The sequence below is a fragment of the Tachypleus tridentatus genome, chromosome 11 (assembly GCF_004210375.1).
Source record: "Tachypleus tridentatus isolate NWPU-2018 chromosome 11, ASM421037v1, whole genome shotgun sequence".
Taxonomy (NCBI): domain Eukaryota; kingdom Metazoa; phylum Arthropoda; class Merostomata; order Xiphosura; family Limulidae; genus Tachypleus; species Tachypleus tridentatus.
The window spans coordinates 81,469,626-81,494,352 of record NC_134835.1 but is presented as its reverse complement, the minus strand read 5'-3'; the positions used below and the strand labels follow the sequence as shown (position 1 = coordinate 81,494,352).

At 35.0% G+C, this 24,727-nt stretch overlaps 1 protein-coding gene across 5 annotated transcripts in view; it reads left to right on the top strand.

Moving 5' to 3' along the window:
* The window catches only part of LOC143232600 (eye-specific diacylglycerol kinase-like), a 424,387-nt gene that overhangs the window by 298,396 nt on the left and 101,264 nt on the right, over positions 1-24,727 (top strand). The window contains exon 1 of one of the 5 annotated variants that reach the window (XM_076468216.1): positions 6,104-8,991. The exons of 3 other annotated variants lie outside the window; for them this stretch is intronic. In XM_076468216.1, coding sequence (XP_076324331.1) covers positions 8,207-8,991 — 785 coding nt within the window. In that variant the 5' untranslated portion in view covers positions 6,104-8,206. Of the gene's footprint in view, positions 1-6,103; positions 8,992-24,727 lie in introns of those variants that run through there. One more of the 5 variants, XM_076468217.1, reaches the window with a different exon arrangement.

Genomic DNA, 24,727 nt, shown 5'->3' with positions numbered 1-24,727 from the left:
AAGGGTAAACGTGTTTGGTGTGACGGGAATTAAAACCCCCGACTCTCAGATTACAAATCGAGCACCCTAACCACACGCCTAACTTATAAATAATATCATATTTTCAAATTACAAAAAAAAATTGTATTTATAATTCAACATACGAGTCAGTTATGCTCTTACAAGTTATTTTAGCAGTAAACCTTTAAAGTTCTATATTATTCAGTTAATCCAGCTGATTTAATAACCTTTCATATTTTGTTTACTTGTTTGCAGTTAAGCAAAAACTACATAAAATACGTGCTGTGTCCCATCACGGGTATTTAACCTCGATTTCTAACGTTGTAAGTTCGCATACTTGCGGCTGTGACACTGAAGAGTGGTGGCAGCTATTACTGTTCGCTGATAAAAAAACAAATACTTCTATACTTAATTCACAATGTTTCAAGTCAGTGTATTTTATAAATTATGTTGTAATACCATTCAGTATTATATCACCTCGAAACAAAATTACTTGAAACCACGTGAGGTAAATAGAAACGTTTTGCATATTATATTTTTGGAGATTTTTCTATTAATCTCATTAATTATTTCACTTGATTTTGATTTTTTTTTCTCACCGAGATTCCAAATTTTTGTTTTCATGTATAAAATAATACGGTGAACTTTCGTACTAACTTCACTACTGGGACACTGTTTACCCATGCTCTTCTTTTCGCTAATTAAATTGTTTGTTTTGAGTTTCGCGCAAAGCTACTTAAGGGCTAACTGCACTAGCCGTCCCTAGTTTAGTAGTGTAAGACCAGAGGGAAGGCTGCTAGTCATCAACTCCCACCGCCAACTCTTGAGCTACTCTTTTACCAACGAATAGTGGGATTGATCCTCACGTTATAACGCCCCCACGGCAGAAAGAACGAGCATGTTTGGTGCGAAGGGGATTCGAACCTGCGACCATCAGATTACGAGTCGAACGCCTTAACTCATCTAGCCATGCCGGACCCCGCTAATTAAATACTCGTCTTTACCTGATCAGTTTATTGCCCCCTCTCTAGTAATGTAGCTCATCTAATTTTACATGTCTATAGCAACTACCCGATCAATGCCTAGTGATCAGCTTCCGAAATGAATCTGAAGAATATAATGTGACGGTCAATCCCACTATACGTTAGTGAAAGAGTATCCCAAGAGTTGGCGGTGGGTGGTGATGACCAGCTGCGTTCCCTCTAGTCTTATACTATTAAATTAGGGACGGTTAGCGCAGATAGCTCTCGAGTAGCTTTGCGCGAAATTAAAAAAAAACAACTAAATTCTACTTTGTCAGCAATAAAAGCTGATTTACTTGTAACTGGTGTCTTTTACAGCTTTTTTATTTAAAATTTTTAAATAATTTCAGAATATGTTTCTTATATTTTATTTTTCAATTTTGACAATATGAATATTTTTCTTTAGTTTTCGATTACGAACATAACTTTTTACGTTACGTTGACATATGGTACAGTACAGTCGACTGTTTGATACCTTAATCATTAGAGTGCATCATTTTTTGAATTATTTTATAAAAAATTGAGCCATTTGTCCTCTTACTCGCGAAAAACTACAGCTGTTTTCCTTTTATTTCAGTAAAACTGTCGAGTACTGTCAAAGTGCAGACAGAAATCGAAAGACAGAAATCGAAAGAATCAGCTGTTTTCCTTTTATTTCAGTAAAACTGTCGAGTACTGTCAAAGTGCAGACAGAAATCGAAAACTACAGCTGTTTTCCTTTTATTTCAGTAAAACTGTCGAGTACTGTCAAAGTGCAGACAGAAATCGAAAAACTACAGCTGTTTTCCTTTTATTTCAGTAAAACTGTCGAGTACTGTCAAAGTGCAGACAGAAATCGAAAAACTACAGCTGTTTTCCTTTTATTTCAGTAAAACTTTATTTCAGTCGAAAAAACTGTCGAGTGCTGTCAAAGTGCAGACAGAAATCGAAAACTACAGCTGTTTTCCTTTCATTTCAGTAAAACTGTCTGTTTTCCTTTATTTCAGTAAAACTGTCGAGTGCTGTCAAAGTGCAGACAGAAATCGAAAAACTACAGCTGTTTTCCTTTTATTTCAGTAAAACTGTCGAGTACTGTCAAAGTGCAGACAGAAATCGAAAGAATCAGTTATATATACATCACACCTTAATGAGAAATAAATGGATTAATTTTTTAAGGCAGAACAATCATAAATATCTGATAGCGCTGAGAATAAGCGTGTATGAAAAAATCCAATGTTTAAGGCTAGAAACTACATTTGTTTGTTTAACGAAAGAGTTTTCTCATTTAGTTCAAAGAATCTCAAAATATTCCTCTGATTTTATTTTTGGTAAAGGAAATATACATTATTGCATATTAAGAATCTATATTTTATTTATTGCATTGTTATTAATAAAATTGTTTCTTACAAATTAATTTTGGTGTGTTTGTTTGCTCTGCCCGTCACGGGTATCGAAAGCCGGTTCTTAAGCTTTGTAATTACACAGATATCCCGCTGTGCCATTGGTGGAGGTAGCTCATTGTCAACCACAAAAAATACTATTCATAGCACGCTATAACGTGCAGTATTTTGTTGCAAATGACTTCTGTTAAGGTTAAAAACCTACGATTCTAAATATTTTGTATTTCTTCAAGTCAACATTGTACGATTGGAGAAGATAACAAGGCAATATTTTTTTGTTTTCGAACTGTTTTATTCTTATCTGAAAACAACACTACGAAAACCTTTATTCGGAAATGCTTAGGATTTGTACTTTCAAAACCTTCTAATGTTTAAACTGTTCGAAGCGTTATCTTTAAAAGCATTAATTTTTTTTTCCAGTACAAGTATCGTAATTATTTAAAACCTAGAATATAACTATTATTTTGAACCAACTGAGAAAAAAAAAAAAAAAATTTACTGGAATTGCGTTGCATTGCTGTTTTAAAGCAGTTATATATAAAAGAAATACAAAATAATTACATAATTATTATGACCGCTACACTGAGTGAGTTGCACAAACTATAACAATGTAGTGTTTGTATTATATCTTCAGACTAATGAATATTAAAAATAGTATCAGTTATAGATACGCGTGGGGATCAGGTGAGACTTCGGGCTGTGCTCCCAGTAGTTAAATTGGGGCCCGAATATCATTGACCATCCTCAATATTTGCATCATCTCTACACTTTACACTGCTTTTGTGGGATTGATGTGTATCCAAATTCCACTCACATCTGGTAATTAATTCCGTTTTACAGTAAATATCTATTATTTTAAATATTTGATTCCAAAATACTTCACGTGATAGTCTTAAACTAAATAGTTTTAGTTAACTCCAGGGATATCAGGTTTTGTGAAAATAAATTAATGTCTTGCTTAAAAATTATAGTGGTTGATGTGTGTGTGTGTGTGTGTTTTTCTTATAGCAAAGTCACATCGGACTACCTGCTAAGCCTACCGAGGGAAATCGAACCCCTGATTTTAGCGTTGTAAATCCGTAGACTTACCGCTGTACTAGAGGGGAGCTGTAGGAGTGATACTGATCATCTCTACATGTGCTTCCTTTAGTCATGATCATTATTTTATAATAAAAAATTCTTATTTAGTCTTCCTTCTGCACAGTCCGACTTTGTAAGTTGAAATTAAAAGAGGCTACACTTATTTGTCAAACTCTGAACGATACACCGTTGTTATTCATAAATGTATAGCGTGGCTTTCTGTGGCTTAGGATTTTGTAGTAAATAGCAAAAAGAAAAATCATTTATATGCACATTACTGTCTTGTCATCGTATAAAGTTGCTGAAATATAATTTAAAGCGTTTTTATTGACTGTCAGACAACTTCCATTCATTTAGGACCACCCTCTTCCAATGTTTTGTACGTTCCGACGTGCTTCATACGAATTATTGAGTTTGTGTGGTTCACATTACTTTTTTTATTTCTAAATCGTGGGTAGAATAGCAACAGTTCCTACAATTCTTATCTATCTGTAGTAACAATTACAGGTTTAAGAGTTTTATTAGGGAAGCGTAAATCTATAGCGCCACCTTGTGCTTGATTCTTTAAAAAAATATTAGGTTTATTGGTTTTAATAGACGAAATGACGTAAGATGATTTTTATCGTTAGTGGGTTTCAGAGTAAGCAAATTCAAAAAGTAAATATCGAAGAATAAAATCATAAAACGTTAGTAGAAGAGTGAGAGAAGACCAGTACTATTGTTTTTAAAACCTAAAGAACTGTCAAACTGACTTTTGTAGCTTAGTTTGGTTAATACTTGCTAAAATATTCATGTTTGTGTGCACGTGTTTATGAATTGTTTGGCTTATTTTATGAATTTCGCCCAAAACTACTTGAGGGCTATCTGCGCTAGCCATTCCTAATTTAGCAGTGTAAGACTAGAGGGAAGGCAGATAGTCATCACCACCCTCCGCCAACTCTTGGGATACTCTTTCACTAAATTATAGTTGGATTGACCGTCACATTATATAGCGACCTCACGGCTGAAAGAAAGAGCATGTTTGGTGTGATGGGGACTCAAACCCGCGACCCTCAGATTACGGGTCGAACACCTTAACCACCTGGCCTTGCCGGGCCGTTTGTGAATGGTGAAATATTGTTTGTGAAATAACCTACAAAATAATTCAATGAAATACCGAGATAAGCAAATATAAAATGTTTGCATAAACAAATGCTTTAGTATACGTGATTTTAATTATTCTCACTGTTATGAATATTTCACACCTTGTATAGGTGCTCATGATCTTCCAATATGTAGCATGTTCAGAGTTTTAACCTTTGACAGATGAAAATTATGTTAGTCGTGCATATATATACGAGGTCTGTTCAAAAAATACGCGGACTGACGTCATAAAACAAAATGTACTTTATTTAGAAGTTACAGGTCTGGGACCCCTTCAAAATACTCTCCTCCACAACGCACACACTTATCCCAACGGATAAACAGTCCTGGTACGCTTCTTTTGTAATGTCCTCCAGCTCTTTCGTCGCATTTGCCTTAATCTCGGGAATCGTCTCAAATCTTCTTCCTTTCAAGAGTCTTTTGAGTTTGGAGAACAAGACAAAATCGCAAGGAGCAAGGTCAGGTGAGTAAGGGGGTGGGGAAGAACAGTGTTCGAGTGTTTGGCCAAAAACTCACGAGTTCTGAGGGCTGAATTTCGTAGCAACGCGGTGCATCTTCAATTTTTCGGTCAAAATCTCGTAACAAGATCCAACTGATATCCCACACTCTTCAGCAAGCTTCCTGACAGTCAGACGTCGATTTGCCCGCACCAGGGTGTTGATTTTATCGACGTGTGGGTCGTCAGTTGACGTGGAAGGACGTCCAGGACGCTCATCATCTTCAATGGACTGTCGACCATCCTTAAAACGTTCATGCCACTTGAAACATGCCGTACGCTTCATAGCAACATCACCGTAAGCCGTGTTAAGCATAGCAAAAGTTTCAGTCGCAGATTTTCCAAGTTTAACACAAAATTTCACAGCAAGTCGTTGCTCCTTCAGGTCATTCATTCTGAAATCCGCCAAACGAAAAAACCGCGTTGCTAATACACAAATGAAGATATGCAATCGGGAAATGGCGTCGTAATCAGCTGATCTGTGCGAACCTAGCGACACCAAGCGGATTCCACTGGAACCAACTGGAGCCGCGCAATTCAAACAGTCCGCGTATTTTTTTAACAGCCCTCGTATATACAGGCGCAGATACAATCAATGGTCTACATATAGGCACTTTACTGCCACACGAAGTCACCGTAAGAACCAACTGGCCTTCCCGGGCCGTTTGTTAATGGTGAAATATTGTTTGTGAAACAACCTACAAAATATTATTGGTTCGATTAAACTTTCCTTTTATTCTTGTTTTTTTTCAATTTTGTTATTACGTGCATAAAAAATATGTTATTTATATTTTCATGCTAATAATTCAATATGTGTTTTATATTACAAATGAAAAACATTAATTTCTGGGTGGTTGTAATTACTGGTGTTAAGCCTTAACCTAATGCGTGGCTACACATCTATAAGTTACGACACATTCAATGAAATACCGAGATAAGCAAATATAAAATGTTTGCATAAACAAATGCTTTAGTATACGTGATTTTAATTATTCTCACTGTTATGAATATTTCACACCTTGTATAGGTGCTCATGATCTTCCAATACGTAGCATGTTCAGAGTTTTAACCTTTGACAGATGAAAATTATGTTAGTCGTGCATATATATATATACAGGCGCAGATACAATCAATGGTCTACATATAGGCACTTTACTGCCACACGAAGTCACCGTAAGAACTTTGTTAAGTTAGGTGCTATAAAACTATTGTTCGAATGGTAATAAAACGCTTCAGGACTGTGTAAAGTCGCCATAGTAACAGAGACGCTTGTGACAGTAGAAAACCTGGTCGAAGCTGCAAGTCATGAGGGCAAACTGTAGTAGATTAGTTTATGAAAAGGTTTAACGCATTTAGATTTTAAATGCCCAGTAAAGCACAGGGCGAGTTCTGACACTCTCAGACTCTAATAAACTTATTGTGCCCTGTAGAATTACGCAAGAATATAGAGGGAGCTTTGGTTCTAGCAAAATCTGAGAGCGTTTCTCGGTGCTAGTTCTAGATGCCTCCACCACGTCATCACAGAACGCCCTTCACACCCTACAGCTCAATGTTCCGCGAATGTTTTGTGCACGTAGTATCTGTGTGTATGTGTGGAGGTAGGTGTTCTCTGTAGCAGGTGTGTCGGCACCTGCAGAATCTCTTTGCTGCTGATCCAATTCAGAAACCTCGGAGCGACCGAGTCTGACGTGACTTATCTACAGAACACCCGAAACTCAGAAGCTCAAAAATGTTTTGTAATGCACCTGATTCGCCGGTGTTTAAAAATTAGCCAACGGACGCACTACATTGAATTTAACGACGTAAAGAGAGCTTTACGTGGTTGGTTTAGTTGGGAAGTGTCAAACCAAAGTAGTAGTTTTTTCAAAACAGCAAAGTATACCTTATTCTCAAAACAAACGTTCAGAGTTCAAGGTAGGACGATTTTTAATGATGGAAAAATGTGGGTTATTTTCAAACGCGTTACTAATTTGTGGTCGTTCTTTTAAAGTTAACAGTTATCTTAATATGTACAGTTTTGAAAATGTCGTTGTTTTATTTTAATAGCAGTTTTTGATCTAGAAATGTTTAATGGTGTTTTTGGTTACTGTCCGAAAGCTGTAATGATAGCGTGACAAGTGAAGTTGAACAGAGGCTTAGCTCTCTAATTGTTTTCAAAGTTGTTCATAGTGGGCGCCATTAAAAAGACTTTAACTAATTTCACTTCTTTTGATTACATAGGAAGAGCAAGACTAATATTGGTTCTATTTACTTTATCTAATTCTGAAAGCTAATATTCTAATAGTAATCTATATCATTTAACCTGAAAGAACTTATCAACACATGATACAGAAATTTTGAATAAAATAGAAAACTTTTAATTTGGTCTGAAATATAAAGTTTGAATAAAATGCGTTTCTGTTGTAACATTTGATTCGAATCAAACAAACGGTGTTGGCTACAATCAAAGAATGTAACATTTCGGACCAAAATTAATAGTCAGTTCACGCTCTTTTTTCATTTTCAACACGTAGAAAGCCTTAGGAGAATGGAGATTTATGTAACAACGAATAGACTCTCTTTATTTAAGGGCTCTATGACATTTAGCCTACATTCCGTAATATGTATATTATTATTATTTAGTAGGCAACTTTAATTTTATAATTTCATTTTTAAAGCAAACTTTAAAACAAAACCTTTACACTGGTTCACTTTTTCTCTCCATTTGAGAATTCCAGTGGAAACTCTTGCAATGATTCAATTCATTTCTTTACACGATTGGTCAGTGTTTGTGAAAGTCGAAAGAAGTTTGATTCAGCTGAGACAGTTTAATGGTATTTCGAATGCACGATGTTTCGATATATTATAATTTTACCTGGAGATACTGAAGTACACTTAATTGCTCGACTGGATCGAGTTTACAAGTACACTTTCATCAACCATTTTTTAAAGTTTGTTAAGGATACAAATAAAATAACTACGGACGAAAGTAAATATTATTTCGTCATTTTTATCGAGTTTTCTTTAAAAGTAAAACGATTGCGTTTTAGTTAAACTTTCTGTGGATAAAAACAACCATCTCTACGTTTTACCAGTGATTTTGTAACATGCAAAAGATCCGTGATACGTTCAAAAAAGCAAAGAATCCAACTATGGATGCGCCAGAGGCGAATTTAGCAACTCACTTGGAGATACATAAACAAGTTAGGTCAGCTTCCTACGGTGAAATTCATTGCAAGAACAATGAAGAAGATTCCGAAGTTCCATCATCCTTGTTGAATGTGCCTAACAGCAGAGGCCAGAGATCGCGATCTTTTGATTTGGTCACTATGGAAGCAAGAGGAACTGAAGGTATTACAACATTAGATGTTCCACGTTGGCGCATAAGAAGACGTTCCTCTAGCGACAAAAGTCAGCACTCCAATCCATGTTTTCATTGTTTATGTCTAGAGAAATATTACAGAAGTAATAATTCTGGAAGCTCAAGTTCCTTAGATCAATCCTTCTATCTTGATTCTAGTTCAGATAATATTGAAGAAAACTATGATGTACTCAGTCATAGTGAAGATCCAACCAGTTCGGTAGCTTTAGAACTGCCAGCATGTCCTGTTTTAGTAACTCTCTCTTCACCATCATCGGATGATGTTAATACTAACGAACTTACTTATGGAGAGAGCGACATGGCTGTTGTCTCTCTGGGAGTTCCTCCTCCATCAAAACAAGTTCGCTCAGCATCTGTGGATTCCTCATTCTTGAAAGTTCCAGATGTTGATGAGGAGGAAGAGGACGAACATGGCCATAAAACCCATCGGTCACGATCTGTGGACATTGGACTTCCCACTGGTGGTTACACTCGATATACAGTCCACACCAACTCCAAAAAGAACTTGAAGTAGGTTTTTTTTCATATATATAATTTCGCAGTTATTAATTTTAAAAATTGCCGTATTACTCATATGGTATTGATAAAAGTATTTAGAATGTATAGTGTGCACAATGTAAAATAATGTATTGTAAGACTTTTAAAGACCAACGAAAAGATTATTAATACAAATACGAACACTAAAGATATATCTTTGTTATATCATTAATAAAATACTTCACTTTAATTGAACAAAATTTTATCTTTAACCTAATGCTGGAGGTAGACGTTGATAATTAAGAGTTTCTCAAATATTTTCTCATACAGATTAAATATCAATGGTTTAAATGATAAAAATTTATTATAAATAATTGTAAGTTTATTTACATTCTTAGTAGGAACCCTTAGAAAAACTACTAATAATCTTCTAATAATTATAAAATCGAAAAATAATACTGTCTGCACGTGATGCTAATGGAAATTATTACTGCAGTCTTTTAATTTGACGCTATTCTCCGGTTCACCTTTGATAAGAAAAACAGTTGTGTAGTTGTGTTTTGATGGGTAAGGAAATGTAATCCTTAAGTATTCGGAATACGTATCACTGGAGGATCTGAGTCACCGAAATGTCCCTTTATAATTGTCTCAAAATATTAAAAGTTACTAAATATTCATTTCATCATTACACCATAAATTTATGATAGTTAGCTTAAAAAATAAAACTAATTATTTTCAGCCTGTGTGACAACTAGTTTTAAAGTAAATATATGACTTTTAATTATTGAATTATTTACTCTAGTCTGTAAAGCTCAAAGTAAACATATTACTTATCTAAAATCATCAATTTATTAATCGGGTAAGAAGGAATCCTCAATAGCCACGGCACTTGAAATTCCTTTCAGCAAAATTAGAATAAATTAATCTATGAAGCATTTTTTCTACCTGCGGCAAAGCAGCTCATACAACAGCTCCAAGTTTTCGTGGTTTGTTTATGCGTTATTTTCAATTACAAATTTTTAGCTCAAATTTCTATCAAATCCTGAACGATTTGAGATTTAATTACATTTTTGGACTGCTTTTCACGCTCATTTTCTAATTATTCCAGATGAAAGTTAGTAACAATAAGTAGGTTTTCTTTAGGCTTTACTATATAATTGGTTCTTATGCAGGTTCAGATAAACAAATTTCTTGTGACGTATACATTTTTTAAGTAATAAAATGTCAAAACGTGCGTGATTTGTATTTTAACAACATTTGAAGCAAGCGTGCCAAAAATAAAATATAATTATAGAAGATTCTTTTTGAAATTTTTTTGTTGTTAGTTCATCGCTCCAGAAAATAATGTTTAACAGGAGTCCTGGAAGTTTCTAGCACACAGTTTAATCCAAACTTTTGCATGACAGCCATAGTTTCGTATTGTTGTTGGTTTTTTGTTTTTTTCACAAAACGTGATGAATCTGTAACCTTTTACGTTCCGAACTTCAATATGGCGTTTAGTCTGGAGAACACAATATGTTACATATCAGCATTTCGCATATTTTTTCTAAACAAAGTATTTACGACATGCAACATGGGAATCTGAGCGACATTCGTAGAACATATAATAAGGTTAGATTTTTTTTTACTTTTTTTTACATAGTATTAAATGATGGTTGAGAGAAAATCTGTTTTCATCTTTGGCTGTTATAAATGCAACGCCATCCAACAACATTCCACTTTCACAAACATATTTTCAATCTCACATAGTAATTTATAGAATCGGACAAATTTTCATTTATTCGTTTCATCCGCATGGCACTGTCACGCAAATAAGCCGTTGATGGAATCAAGTCCTTAGATAACGTTGTAAGTTGTTGAAAATGAACACTTTATCAATACAATGACGTTTATTCCTTTCGTATAGTCTAAGACACTTGCTACGCTTCAGTATTTTTCTTATGGTATTGAGTTTTGTAATGAAAGTTATTCTGCTGAGTTTCCCATTTGTTACTACTGACGATTTTAAAGATAACGAACCTGAAAACGAACTCTGAACATCATTACTTTTATACAGTCATATTCGTTAAATATATCAGTCAGTATAAAATTTCTTAAACTACATTTATGATACAAATTTACATATTTATATATTTCAAAACAACAAGAGAAAGTTTAAGATAAAAATAACAACATGTAATACTATTAAAAATATTATACGCTCAAATAAGGACAACAACAAATCAAGAATAAATAACCTGGACCTAACATGGACATTGCAACACAGGATATTTATTGATAATCAACCAGAGAGAAATACAAGTGGGGGAGTTGGAAAGTTGGAGCAGTTTACTATGTGTAGATAGATTAAAGATTTGTATCTGCATAACTTAGAGCTGGAAGCAACAAAGTCATGATAAAAGACTTATCTATTCAGATTACTTAGTGCATGTGACCGTACTAGTCATATATTATCTAGCACTCAATGACGACACGCACATTCAGATAAACAAATGTTGTCTTAAAGTAAACCAATGGTTAGTGACTAAAGCATGCAGATCATTCAGGTTTCAAAGATTATGGGATACATTCTATTTGTAGCCTTCGTTATTTATTAAATATCTACTGACGTAATTAACTGTTCGATTAGGTTCCCAATGTTATATGCATTCCTTATTTACCATGTTAGTTAACTTCACACTAACACGATAACACTAATATGTTAGTTAACTTCACACCAGACGATTCTTCCTTTTGTTCTTTCAACTGAACTGAAATCTGGACTTACAACGTTAGGAGACAACATGTTAGTTTTGTATATACAAATTGTACTATATTTATCTGAGCCTTCTGTACGTAATAAAATACAGGAAGAAACATAAAAGTCATTTGATTCATTTATTAGACTAACAAAAAATTATTAAAAGAAGAAAATAGTGTAGTTTTAAAACAGCAGTGTACACCAATGGATAACGTTGAACCACAAATCAGTAAAATATATATACATTATCACAGTCCGGTACTTTCCTGTTGTCATATCAACGTTTAGATGAAGCAATAAGATATATGAATTAACATGGCTTAAATTTATTTTATACTTACGTTATTTTTAACGTGTTGTCTGTAAAAGGATATATAAAGAATATCTCAAAGATATATAGTTATATAAGGATACACGCGTTGTATAAATTACCTATGCCGTATTTGTTAGATTACATTGAAAAGTGACATGTTTTAAAGCGATTTACCCTGATAAACTTTATGTATAAAATCTGCTGTACGAACAACTGTTTGTTTGATTGTAGTTGAGCACAAAGCTACAAAATATGTTACTTCTGTTCTGCTTACCACTATTGAAACACATTTGAAGTCCGCAGACATCCTGCTGTGCCACGTGAGAGCCGTGGTTTGGTTTGTTTTGAACATCGCGCAAAGCTACACGAGGGTTATCTGCGCTAGCCGTCTCCAATTTAGCAGTTTAAGACCAGAGAGAACACAGCTAGTCATCGCTACATCTTTAGCTACTCTTTTACCAACGAATAGTGGGATTGACCGTGCCATTATAACGCTCCCACGGCTGAAAGGGCGAGTATGTTTCGTGTGACGGGGCTTCGAACCTGCGACCCTCAGATTACGAGTCGAGTGCCTTAATCACCTGGCCATGCCGGGCCTAAGGGCAGTGTGAACAAGAAATAAATAGTTTAATTTGTTTATTGTTAAAGCTATAACAATAAATTGACCCTATAGCAGCAATATAGAAAGAAATATGTAGTTAGCCCTATGGGTGACAAAGATGTCGACATTAAATTATAAGTTAAACAATCACCAAGTTCTTGCATATTTTTATTTTAAGCAGACGATGTTTCAAACTACCGCTCTTCGTCAGATCGTACAGATTACGACTTTGTAAACCGTACGATCTGACGAAGAGCACTAGCTCAAACGTCATCCTCTTAAAATAAAAATATGCAAATATTTGGCGATTGTTTAACTTATTTACTTTTGGGTAGCAATAGTTAAATATAAATAACAGATGGCTTAAAATGAATGAAATTTAACATATAATTATTATGTTTAGATTTATATTAAAATAATTCTTTTATATTTTATATTGATATAAAATCTGGACATGATCTAGTGGTTAGCAAACTGGATTGTGAATTTAAAATTCCATGGTTCGTGTTTTGTTATCACAAAAATGCACTCTGCACCTTGGGACTATAGGTGTGTTATAAGATTGTCGGTCAAATTACATAATTCGATAGTTGTTGTCCAAGAGTTGGTGGTGGATTCTGTTGATTAGCTGCCTTCCATCTGATCTACCAGTTCAAAATAAGATACGACGAATTCAGATAGTTTTCAAGGAATTTTCGGCGAATTTCCGAAACAAATATATTGCACTAAACATTATATATATGGTACTATAAAAATGTCAACGTACCTAATTCATGTGCGACTGTAAATTTTTTGTGTCATAAAGAAATACAAAAAAGTTACAATAACGAACTAAATAGTAACTATTTCATGCTATTAGACTGAAATGACTAAGATCCGTTTTTCGTTCACCGACAGTTCCACGTTTCATTTTGGCTTTCGTTCTCTTCATCCATTCTGATTGTCTATACGTTACATTGACAGGTGGTACTTATTATTTCAAGTTATGAGCTGGTTCCAAGCAGCGAGAACTCATTCGCGTCTGTCTTTTCCTTCTGTCAAATCCAAATAGGTTGTTCTTTGCACTATTGTTTTGCATCAGCCATTTAGGCCTATACATGTGTTCACGGAAAGATCAGGTTTTCATGTTAAAACAAACTGTATATTTATATCAGCGCTCCCTGGTGGCTCAGCTTTAATTCAGTGATGTTATAACGCAAATAAATCGTGTTTTGATGCCCGCAATACATAGATCGTTTATTGTGTATCTTTGAGCTTTAAAACAAATTTTGTTTCATCACTATGAACATGTTACAATATTTCTTACCTCTGTCTTCTGACATGCCTTTAAAAGGTTTTTCCAAGATATTTGTTAAAGTAGTTTGTAGTTAGATCACGAATGATTATTCTTTACAACACGAAGAACATCAACTAGACAGAATATTGATTTTAATCTAACTAGAATGTAATTACCTTATGATTCTACATCATTAGGACGTCGTGTGTGTATTTTTCTTATAGCAAAGCCACATCGGACTATCTGCTGTGTCCACCAAGGGGAATAGAACCCGTGATTTTAGCGTTTCAAATTCGCAGATCATACGCTGTCGGGGGGCAATATATTAGATTGGTTTGCTTTGAATTTCGCCTAAGCAGTGTAAGACTAGAGAAAAGCCAACTCTTGTGCTACTCTTTTGGCAACGAATAGTGAGATCGAACGTAACATTATAACGCCCCCACGGCTGAAATGGTGAGGATGTGTGGTGTGACGGGGATTCGAACCCACAACCCTCGGCTTACGAGTCGGGTGCCTTAACTACTTGGCCAAGCTGGGCTTTAACACATTAGATAGAAAAAAGAACTTAATTTTATGCGATAGCTTACATTCTTATAACTGTTTTTATTGTTAATATATTGTTATTTTCTTAGATTTAAACTTTTATTTGTAAAATATACAAAATAATCTACACATAAACAAGTAGATGCTAGAAAATTAAGATCAAGATATGCTAAGAAAATGTTTAAAAACTATATTTTATAATGATACATAGATGTGAGTTGGGCTAATTTAGAAAATTATATAAGCTATATATTGAAGTTTAACCTGAAGATGACCTTGGAAGGTCAAAACGTTGTTTTTTACTTATTTTAATAAAGGTTTTAATAACCAGACCAGCCGTCTTGAGGTACATTTTTACTTCAAATGGGTTTCTTTTCATCACGAATAACTGTAATATTTCTCCATTTGAAAACAAATGTGTCATTCGTGAAACTCTCAATTCCACAATATTCACAATAGGCTTCGGAGCGAAACGAAATAAGTGCATTTTCAGCAGCGAGCTGCAGTTGCGAATTACTTCTTGTTAAGCAACAATGTGACATCTTTCGATTCGAAATAGGTTTAACTCAATGTATGTTCACTGTGCTATCGTTAATACTTTACTTTTCTTTATAGGTGGATTCAGTACAAGAAATAAATTATTCTTTTGGTGTTTCTTTATTAGAATATAGATTTGAAATGGATACATATAAAATGAATATAGCATTTTTTCGATTGCGTTTAAAAAATGTTTTTTTTTCAACATTTTCGAACTGGTTATACGCTATTAGTGAACGGAATACCCTCACATGTAAACTGCGCTTGACTCCGGTCATTCGGCCGAAAATAGTGCAGACTCGTCGGTCTCTTTACGTGATAAGTACACAAGATAAGACGTTAATTAATTTTTCACCGTGTCTAGCTCACTTGTAATATGCAAAGAAGAAAACTGCTTTCCCTTTCTGAATAGTGAGCCTCCTGAAGTAGATGGCACGGCTTTCTGGGAAGTTCTGGCACAGCTGGAACTTAATTATAGTTGTAAGTAAAACTCGTACTAGATCAAGTTTACTCCAGTGATTGTTACGAATACATTTACAGATCGAATTTTATTTGTCCACGATCCGTATGCATTTATTTCTTAAGAACATCCTGTTTTAGTGGACTTCATGTTTGTTGGTAGTTCAGTTTTACCTGAGAATACAGCTATACAACAGATCGCATATCTTCTGACATCGTAATGAAATATTATTTAACTTGGTGTGCTGTGATACCTTACTTCTGTGCTTGTTAGTTACACATGTATTTTCTTTACCCATATATTTTCTAAATTTTCCATTACAACGGGGGCAAATACGGCCCAATGGTTAAAGTGTCCGACAGTGGAGATTTGAGTCCTCGGTTTACATTCTGTTACTGCAAAAATAATAATAATAATAATTTATACATTTTGAGGCATGATACATTATTAAAGTGACAGTTAAATCCCATTATAGTCCTCGATTTGATAAGAATAATGGCAACGTTGGTAGTGGATGAGATTAACTAGCTGCTTTCCGCTAGTTTGCCACTTCCAAATGAAGGACAACTAATGCGGATAGTCCTCGTGCTTTTCGCGAAATCCAAAATATCGACCAAATAAACCAATACACTGGTTTGAAACTGCAACGCTAATTCGACAATTATAGAACCATATTATAACTTAAAGATCAACCATACGATTATGGTGTGAATTATATTAGTCACTTATTCCTCAGACATTATGGTGAGATATTGGTTTTTTGGTTGTGTTTTTTTTTTTAATATGACAACTTCTGGAAGGCGTATTAACTTTCTCGCTTACTGGTATACATGTTATTATTCTAGTGAAATGTTGATCAATCAGTAAACGAAATTAAATCGTTTTTCGGTTGAATGAACTTTGTTTTTACTTGTGGTTTAAAATGTAAGGTTTACATTTTAAGTGGTGTGTAAAAACTTTTGATGTGGCTCGAATGAGCAAGATCTGTCTATGGTATTTTTTCACACACAAAACCTGTCAACTATATTATACACGGTGATATTTCGTATACTCATGAAGCTGTATTTGAACAAGAGACAAAAGTTGCATATGACAATACTATGTAACCTAAACCTTTTAGATATACAATATAAGAATTATGAGTGAGTTTAAACAATAATATATTATATTAATCACATTACATTTGGCATGTTCGGTATCGATTAGGCACTTAGTTAGATATTTGGAATGTTCACTTGTTACTTGCGTATTTTTTAACTCAGAATGTAAGCTTTCCCATTTCTCCAGTAGAGGGATGGTTACGAATTACACGAGGCAAAACATCAACTTCTTTCACGTGTAAACTGAATTTGGAATTATTATAAAAGTATTTGTTCGTATTCTTCATTCACTTTTTCATCGGTTAGCTGAACGTGAACTTTCTTGTTTGCCTAAATCTGTTAAGTGTAAAGTTATTGGTCTGTCATAAAATTATACCTGAAGAACCTTGTTGCTTTTAGTAATGTAGCATCAGATCTTTATTGGAGGTGCGATAAAATTACAATTTGACAACACTGATAAGTTGTTTTGAGCTTTTGCTTTAAGCTACACATGGGCTGTTCTAAATTTTTAGACTGATAGAGTAGATGTAAAACAATCAACAACACCAATCTCAGAATTTTGGGTTTCTCTAATTGAATAATGGCCCCAAATTACAAAGCGTTTTTTTTTTTTTTTCTTGTAGCAAGAGGTGCAACCGTAAACCTCGCCCTATCAAACTGACAACAATTTACAATGTGTATGTGCGAGTATGCGGGTCAGATATTGTATGTTGTATGTTTAACTCAGAAGTTGCGACGTTTAAAAAGGATCCTGTCAGGCGGGTCATGTTTGATTATGAATATAAATGGTTTTAAGTATCACTTACTTTAAAGACATTTGATACCAAAATATATCTACAGCTTGGCCTTACCTTGATGTCATTCGCTTTCATCCATAATGCTTTTTCACATTAGTAAAGCCTTGATAAACCCTTACGATATAGTTAACAATACAATACACTTCAGATATAATGTAGACAGCCCCTGCCATCCAGTGGGTCAGCATTAAGTTTACGGACTTATAATAATAAATTTTGGGGTTCGATTACCCACGCTGAACAAAGGTCGAGTGCCTCTATTGTTGGCATGGCCAAGTGTGTTAAGGCGTTCGACTCGTAATCCGAGAGTAGGGGGTTCGAATCCCAGTCACACCAAACATGCTTGCCCTTTCAGCCGTGGGGGCGTTATAATGTGACGGTCAATCGCACTATTCGTTGGTAAAAGAGTAGCCCAAGAGTTGGCGGTGGGTGGTGATGACTAGCTGCCTTCCTTCTAATCTTACACTGCTAAATTAGGGACGGCTAGCGCAGATAGCCCTCGAGTAGCTTTGTGCAAAATTAAAAACAAAACAATCATATTTACTTTTATAATTGATAGCTGGGTTAAAAACACTACCCAAATATGAAAAATGGCAATGTGACAGTTTCATTATCATTCCTGATTGCTGGTTTTGGTCTTCCAACATGATATTTATATGTAACTGAGTCTGTAGTACGCAGTCGCTGATACACGTTTCCTTTCACCTGACGTCAAAAATGACGTTCATCTGGGAACGGTTGACACAAATACACAACCTGACATTGTGGTGGTCATCCTCATAAAGTAAGATCATATTAATTCAAAGTGCTTTTCAACTTAGCACTGTAACATTATTTAAATTATTTCTGAGCAGTTGTATCACAGTGATTGTGTTATACGTTAGTAGCTTTTATCTTCATACTTCTTATTATTATGGACAGTTAAAAGGTGCAGTTATCTGTTTGTATAAAATATGGACTTTGTATCTTAAAGTTAAGTTTGTGTAACATCAGAAACAATGTTCAAAATTCATGAAAGAGGGGCATGACTATCTGTAACTCTCGTTGTTGAAGAGAGGTTTTGGTAATTTTTAGTTTAAATTCTTCATTTTTAATGTATACACCCTTTTAATTGACATTTTGTGTGTATGGTGCATATCAATCAAATATTCGAAGAACATGACCTGGAAGATAACCTTGATTGACATCTCAATGATATTGTCACAGGCTAGCCCCAGAACATCATTACATATTACAAGCAATTGGCCTGGCAAGTCCAGGTGGTTAAGGCACTCGACTCGTAATCCGAGGATCGCGGGTTCGAATCCCCATCGCACCAAACATGCTCGCCATTTCAGCCATGGGGACGTTGTAATGTGACGGTCAATCCCACTACTCGTTGGTAAAAGAGTAGCCTAACAGTTGGCAGTGGGTGGTGATGACTAGTTGCTTTCCCGCTGGTCTTACACTGCTAAATTAGGGACGGCTAGAGCACATAGTCCTCGTGTAGCTTTGCGCGAAATTTAAAAACAAACAAATATGTATACATATGTATATATAGACATACCAGGCCATCGAGAGAGGAATGTATTGCACTGGGTTAATATAAGTCTAACTTTATAATTTTATAGTTAAACATTATCAAATAGCAATTGATAATTGTGTGACGTTTCACTAAAAATTATGAAATAAAACTTCTCCATTTTCGTTTCCTATAACGAGACATTTAGTTCAGTGTAAACGGTTAAAATAATGTTCAATCGTATAAAATATTCGCTTCAAAGCAAAAGAAAAAATCTCATTTTTTGTTGTCAGTTTATAATTTAGTGAATAATAATTTCTTAAATATCTCTTTCGCTCACATGTTGTTGTTTATTCATACATATTATGTAAACACATACTTGTGTTGTATTTCTCACATAATACAACACGACGTGTATTTCTGGAGTAGGAATTATTGATGATTTCTAATCGTGACACTATAACATTAAAACCGTGTGTATTAATTACTTCTGGCTAGAGATATTGTTTTACGGTGACATGCTATCCTCACATAAGTGTTATCACTGAATACAAATCATTGTCACATCTAATGTTAGTAACCTGAGGGATGAAAAAATTAGACTTCTGTTCATTCACACCAAATCCGTCGATGTTGCATTTGCTACTCTTTAGGAATGATGTCGAGAGTACAATTTCTAAATTTTGTTTGTTTGAATTTCGCGCAAAGCTACACAAGGGATATCTGCGCTAACCGTCCCTAATTTTGCAGTATAAGACTAGAGGGAAGGCAGCTAGTCATTACCACCCATCGCCAACTATTGGGCTACTCTTTTAGCAACGAGTAGTGGGATTGACCGTCACATTATAACAACCCCACGGCTGAAAGGGTGAGCATGTTTGGTGCGACCGGGATTCGAACCGGCGGCCCTCAAATTAAGGGTCGAACGCCTTAACCCACCTGGTCATGTCGGGCCACAGTTTCTAATTGTCATCCTTCACGAAATTGAAAACGAAGTGTTAGGTGTATTTTCCATCATCTTCGTTGATTTAGTGACGGCTATAGTAACGTTGGTTTAAAAAAAAGAAAGTATGGAAATGCATTACATACATATTTACATGGAAAATAACAGGAAATCTTGATACATAAATGGCCGAAAGAAATGGAGATGGATCTGTATAAAAAGAATTTTGATTTTTATTTGTTAGGTTTTTCTAACTTAAATCTATTTGCAAATTACGTTTTCCATAAATTATTTAAGAAAAGCAGAAGTGGTCTTCAATTACTTACTTGGATCAGGGAATAAAACAAATAAATAAATCATTATTCTAGAATTTGGGAAAAATAGAATAAAAAATTCTTGATGAGTTGTGGAATCAATGGCTAGATACTCAAAACCCAAATAAGATCAGCAGTACTTTCATGGATTGTTCGTTTGTTATTAAGCACAAACAACAAAATGGATTATCCGGCTGTGCCCATCGCTAGTATTGATACCCAATTTTTAGCATGATAAGCTCTCAGACTTTCAGCTGAGCCATCGAGAGAGGAAAAAATAAGTAAAAGTAAGGACTCTTCTAATTTTGATTCGCTGAACCAAAGAAAAAATGTTCATAGCTTTTGTCACATAGAGGAGTAAACAGATCAAATACCAGTCAGGAAGACGTTTGAGAACACGTAAGGAATGGAGTTCTTTCATGGCCCGGCATGGCCAGGTGAGTTAAAGAGTTCGACTCGTAATCTGAGGGTTTATGGTTCGAATCCCCGTCGCATCAAACATGCTTGCTCTTTTAGACTTTAGGGCGTTATAATGTGATGGTCACTCCCCCTATTCTTTGGTAAAAGAGTAGCCCAAGAGTTGGCGGTGGGTGGTGGTGACTAGCTGCCTTCCCTATAGTTTTACACTGCTAAATTAGGGACGGCTAGCGTAGATAGCCCTCGTGTAGTTTTGCGCGAAATTCAAACCAAACTCAATGCAAACTCAAAAGTTTTACTTAAAATGTATCCATTACTCACTGAACACACGTAAATAGTACGGAATGAATTTTCTTTGATGTGTGAGTTGTTGTTTTTTTTTAAATTTACACACGTAGATGCTAATATAAACTTTGGTGTCATCGGTTTTTTTTATTATTTTTTAGTACTGTCAGTTAATTAATCAGACTAATATTTATCTTTTCGTAAAGTGAAATAAGATAAACATCGATATGGTTATTTTAAATTGTTTGTCCAAGAAGCGGCTGTTAATTTGGGCAACAGCCAATTTTTTACAGACAAGCAGGCGCCATTTAAACCTGCTCGATTTTAGAAGATGCCTAGGCCTAAGTCAGTAATTTTTATAGTGCTATCTATTCTAAAATATTGGATTTAAGATGATGACGTAATTCAGTTGTTGCACCTTGAGTTCATATGAGACATCTACTTGTAAAGTGGTGTGAAATTCCAAGGTCATTGACACTTTGAATTTATCAGTAAAATTATAATATCTACCCTCCATTGCTTGCTGAATTCCACTGGCATCAGCATATGATCAGGTGACATCCGAAGATAAAATAACGTGTGTTTTTTTTTCTACTGCATGATAGAAAGCAGGAAGAGAAACACTTACTGAAATAACTTATAATTAATTGTTTTAAAAGTGGTGTAAAATATGAAGAGGATAAGATGCCATCTGCGGGTTATTTTGCACCAAAGAAACCAACCCTACAGGTCGGGCGTGCGTCTTAATAAAGTAACATATAAATATTTATACGAAGAGTAGTATTCTTTCCTTTGTATAATGATTGATAAAATGGAAAAACCACTTAGGAATTTACAAATAAAATCCCGGATCTTACAGTGTTAAGAGCACTACAGGATAATGATCGTACGAAATGTTTCTGTTTTAATACGTTTTTGAGCAGAATAGAGAAGTGGTTCAGTCCAAACAGGATGTTCATGTAAGAAGTCTTACCGGGAAATACAGACCCTGATCTATTGCGAAACTGAAACCATGTTGGTTTTTTCTCTATCTACTTTTTATAATCGATTAATAAAATTTAAGCTCTCGGTGGCTTCGCGTTAAAATAATAACATGCAGTTTAAATTAAAATTATTCAACTTAAATAAAGCGTTTGTGCTAGTAAGTTTGCATTACGATTGTTCTTAAAAAAATCTCAAATTATTTTTGAAATATTAATTCTACATAATGGTTTGTTTTCAATTTCGCGCAAAGCTACACGAGGGCTATCTGCACCAGACGTCCCTACTTTAGCAGTGTAAGGCTAGAGGGAAGGCAGCTAGTTATCACCACTCAACGCCAACTCTTGAACTACTCTTTTACCAAAAAATAGTGGGGTTGAACGTAACATTATAACGCCCCCACGGCTGAAAGGGCGAGCATGTTTGGTGTAATGGGGATTCGAACCCGCGACCCTCGGATTACGAGTCGAACGCCTTAATCCACGTGGCCAGACCGGGCCACCACATAGTCTATAATCTTAAGCTGACCTATATAAGTATTTTTATAGAACGTAATTTTTCACAGTAAACTGAATTATTTTTACAGTTTCATTGTAGAGGTCATTGTTAAGTAGAAACCTTTAGAATGAGCTATCTGAGCTGTATCCAACTCCTGATGTTTTGAGTTATTATCCTGAAATCTACTTGAGGGGTATTTTTAAAGATAACTATTTTTGTTTTGTAATGAATTATTTACAAGATCGATTCCATTAATTAAAAGGCACAAAATGTTTAATTTTATATAGATTATATGTGACGTAAGACAAATTAACTGTAGTTGTCACAAATACGAATAGTAACTGATTATAGGGTTATCACTTTTTGACAATGATAGACACTTCTTTTATTTAAAATCTCCCTATAGGGGTAAGGCATTTAAAGCTAAATAGTAGGGAGAAACAACAAATGCCTACAATGAACCCAGTGTGTAGGAGGTCAAAGCTCTATCGCCGCTTTCGTAATCACTTCCTTCGTAAATCTAATTTTCTAGTGACTTAATGAATTTAATTTGGAGTTCTGAATACAATTTCATAGCAATTTCCTTTTTATCTGTATTGAATATTTTATATTCTATCTTCCCCAATATTCGTATTAAAATCAAAGGTTCAATAATAAAACCATTTAAAAATACATTTTATAAAAATTATATATTTTACTTCGATTACGTTAAAAAGGGGTTCTATTCAATTAGCTAGCTATTCAATACATTACCTTTCTTCTCGTGTCAGTACTGTTTATTTGTTTTTGAATTTCGCGCAAAGCTACAAGAGGGCTGTCTGCGCTAGCCGTCCCTAATTTAGCAGAAGGAAGACATCATTGTTAAGTACAAAGAGCTTTAGAATGGGCTATCTGTGCTGTATTCCAACCTTAATTTTAGAGTTATCATCCTGATATCTACTTGAGGGGTACTTTTAAATATATATTTTTGTTTTGTAAAAAAAAAATTATAAGATCGCCAGCTCTTGGACTACTCTTTTACCAATGAATAGTGGAATTGGTCATAACATTATAACGCCCCCACGGCTGAAAGGGCGAGCACGTTTGACGTTAGGGGGATTCGAGCCCGCGAATTATGAGACGAGTGTTTTAACCACCTGGCCATGCCGGGCCCGTGTGAGTATTTCCATATAGCGGTAGACAAAACTCAACGTTTCTTATCACGACAACTTCCTAAATATTAGCCCTAAAGTAATCATTTTACTCTGTTACAAGTGATGAAGTTCTACAATATTTTCATCGCAATTATCCCTTTTATACATTGTTGTTTGCAACAAAATGCTATTAATAATATGGTTACAAATATTTGACACCTAGTTCTTACGTAGTTCGCAAAACTGTTTTATTTCTTATACCAGATAATAAATTGATTGGGGCAATGGTGCAACAAATTATCTGGGGTCGTAATCGGTTTCGATTGAGAAGAAAGTATTTTCTCAGATAATTCAGTTGGACCCGAATGGAAAACCTGGGCTTGTTGACCTATTCTTGAGGTTCTCAAAACACATCTTATGGAGAATCCTTAAAATTTTCCATAAATTATAACTGATGTGCTGAATATAATTTCACTATTATCGTGTACGTAACGTGACTCAAGAACATAGCTATGAAGTACAGCACATAAATTTTTATTATGGATAACTTGCGTAGATTATCCATCTATCTCACCCACATCCCCACCCCTGAGGCCCCTATATATTCACTAGGCTATCCTAGTGACCAAGAGACAGACCTTGAAGGCACCTTCAGAACACTCCAGAGAGCGACATCAGGGTTTACATCTTTTATAAGAAAAGTTGAAATTTTGGTCGGAATCTAAAGAATCAAGATTACAAATTTCACTTCAATGTTCAAGGTCGCATGAGGGTTAAAGGTCAGAGATGTTATTGCTTTATATAAACAGTCTAGCTGATGCACCAGTTCAACGTATGGGGAAGACATATGGGCCTCCTTGGAAGGACTTAGAGAGGTATATATCCGGATGCAACCCCCCTCTATGCTACTCCTCAGGGGACACTACGAGTGCATCCGAAGAGTGGACACAGAGATAGGTAGCTCTTTGCGGGGATGACGTGAAGGCCTAGATTCGAATGTCACTCGACGTTCCCTATATCACTCACGGGATGTTCTCAAAATTTGATAGATTTCAATAGTGACAGACACTTCTTTTGTATAAAATGTCCCTATAGGTGTAAAAGAGATTTAAAGATAAGTGATGGGAAGGAACAAGGAATACTTAGATGACCAGGAGGAGATGCTGTTGTCGGTGGGGTCAAATTCGAATGTCCATTGCGTATAGCATTTCTCGTAAGTCCTAAGGGTTCGAACTAATTTTTGATTGAGGTCGATGTATGGCATTTATACATATAGAGAGATAGATTAGAGTGTAGCCCCTCGAAAATGGCAAGTGTTATGAAAACACTG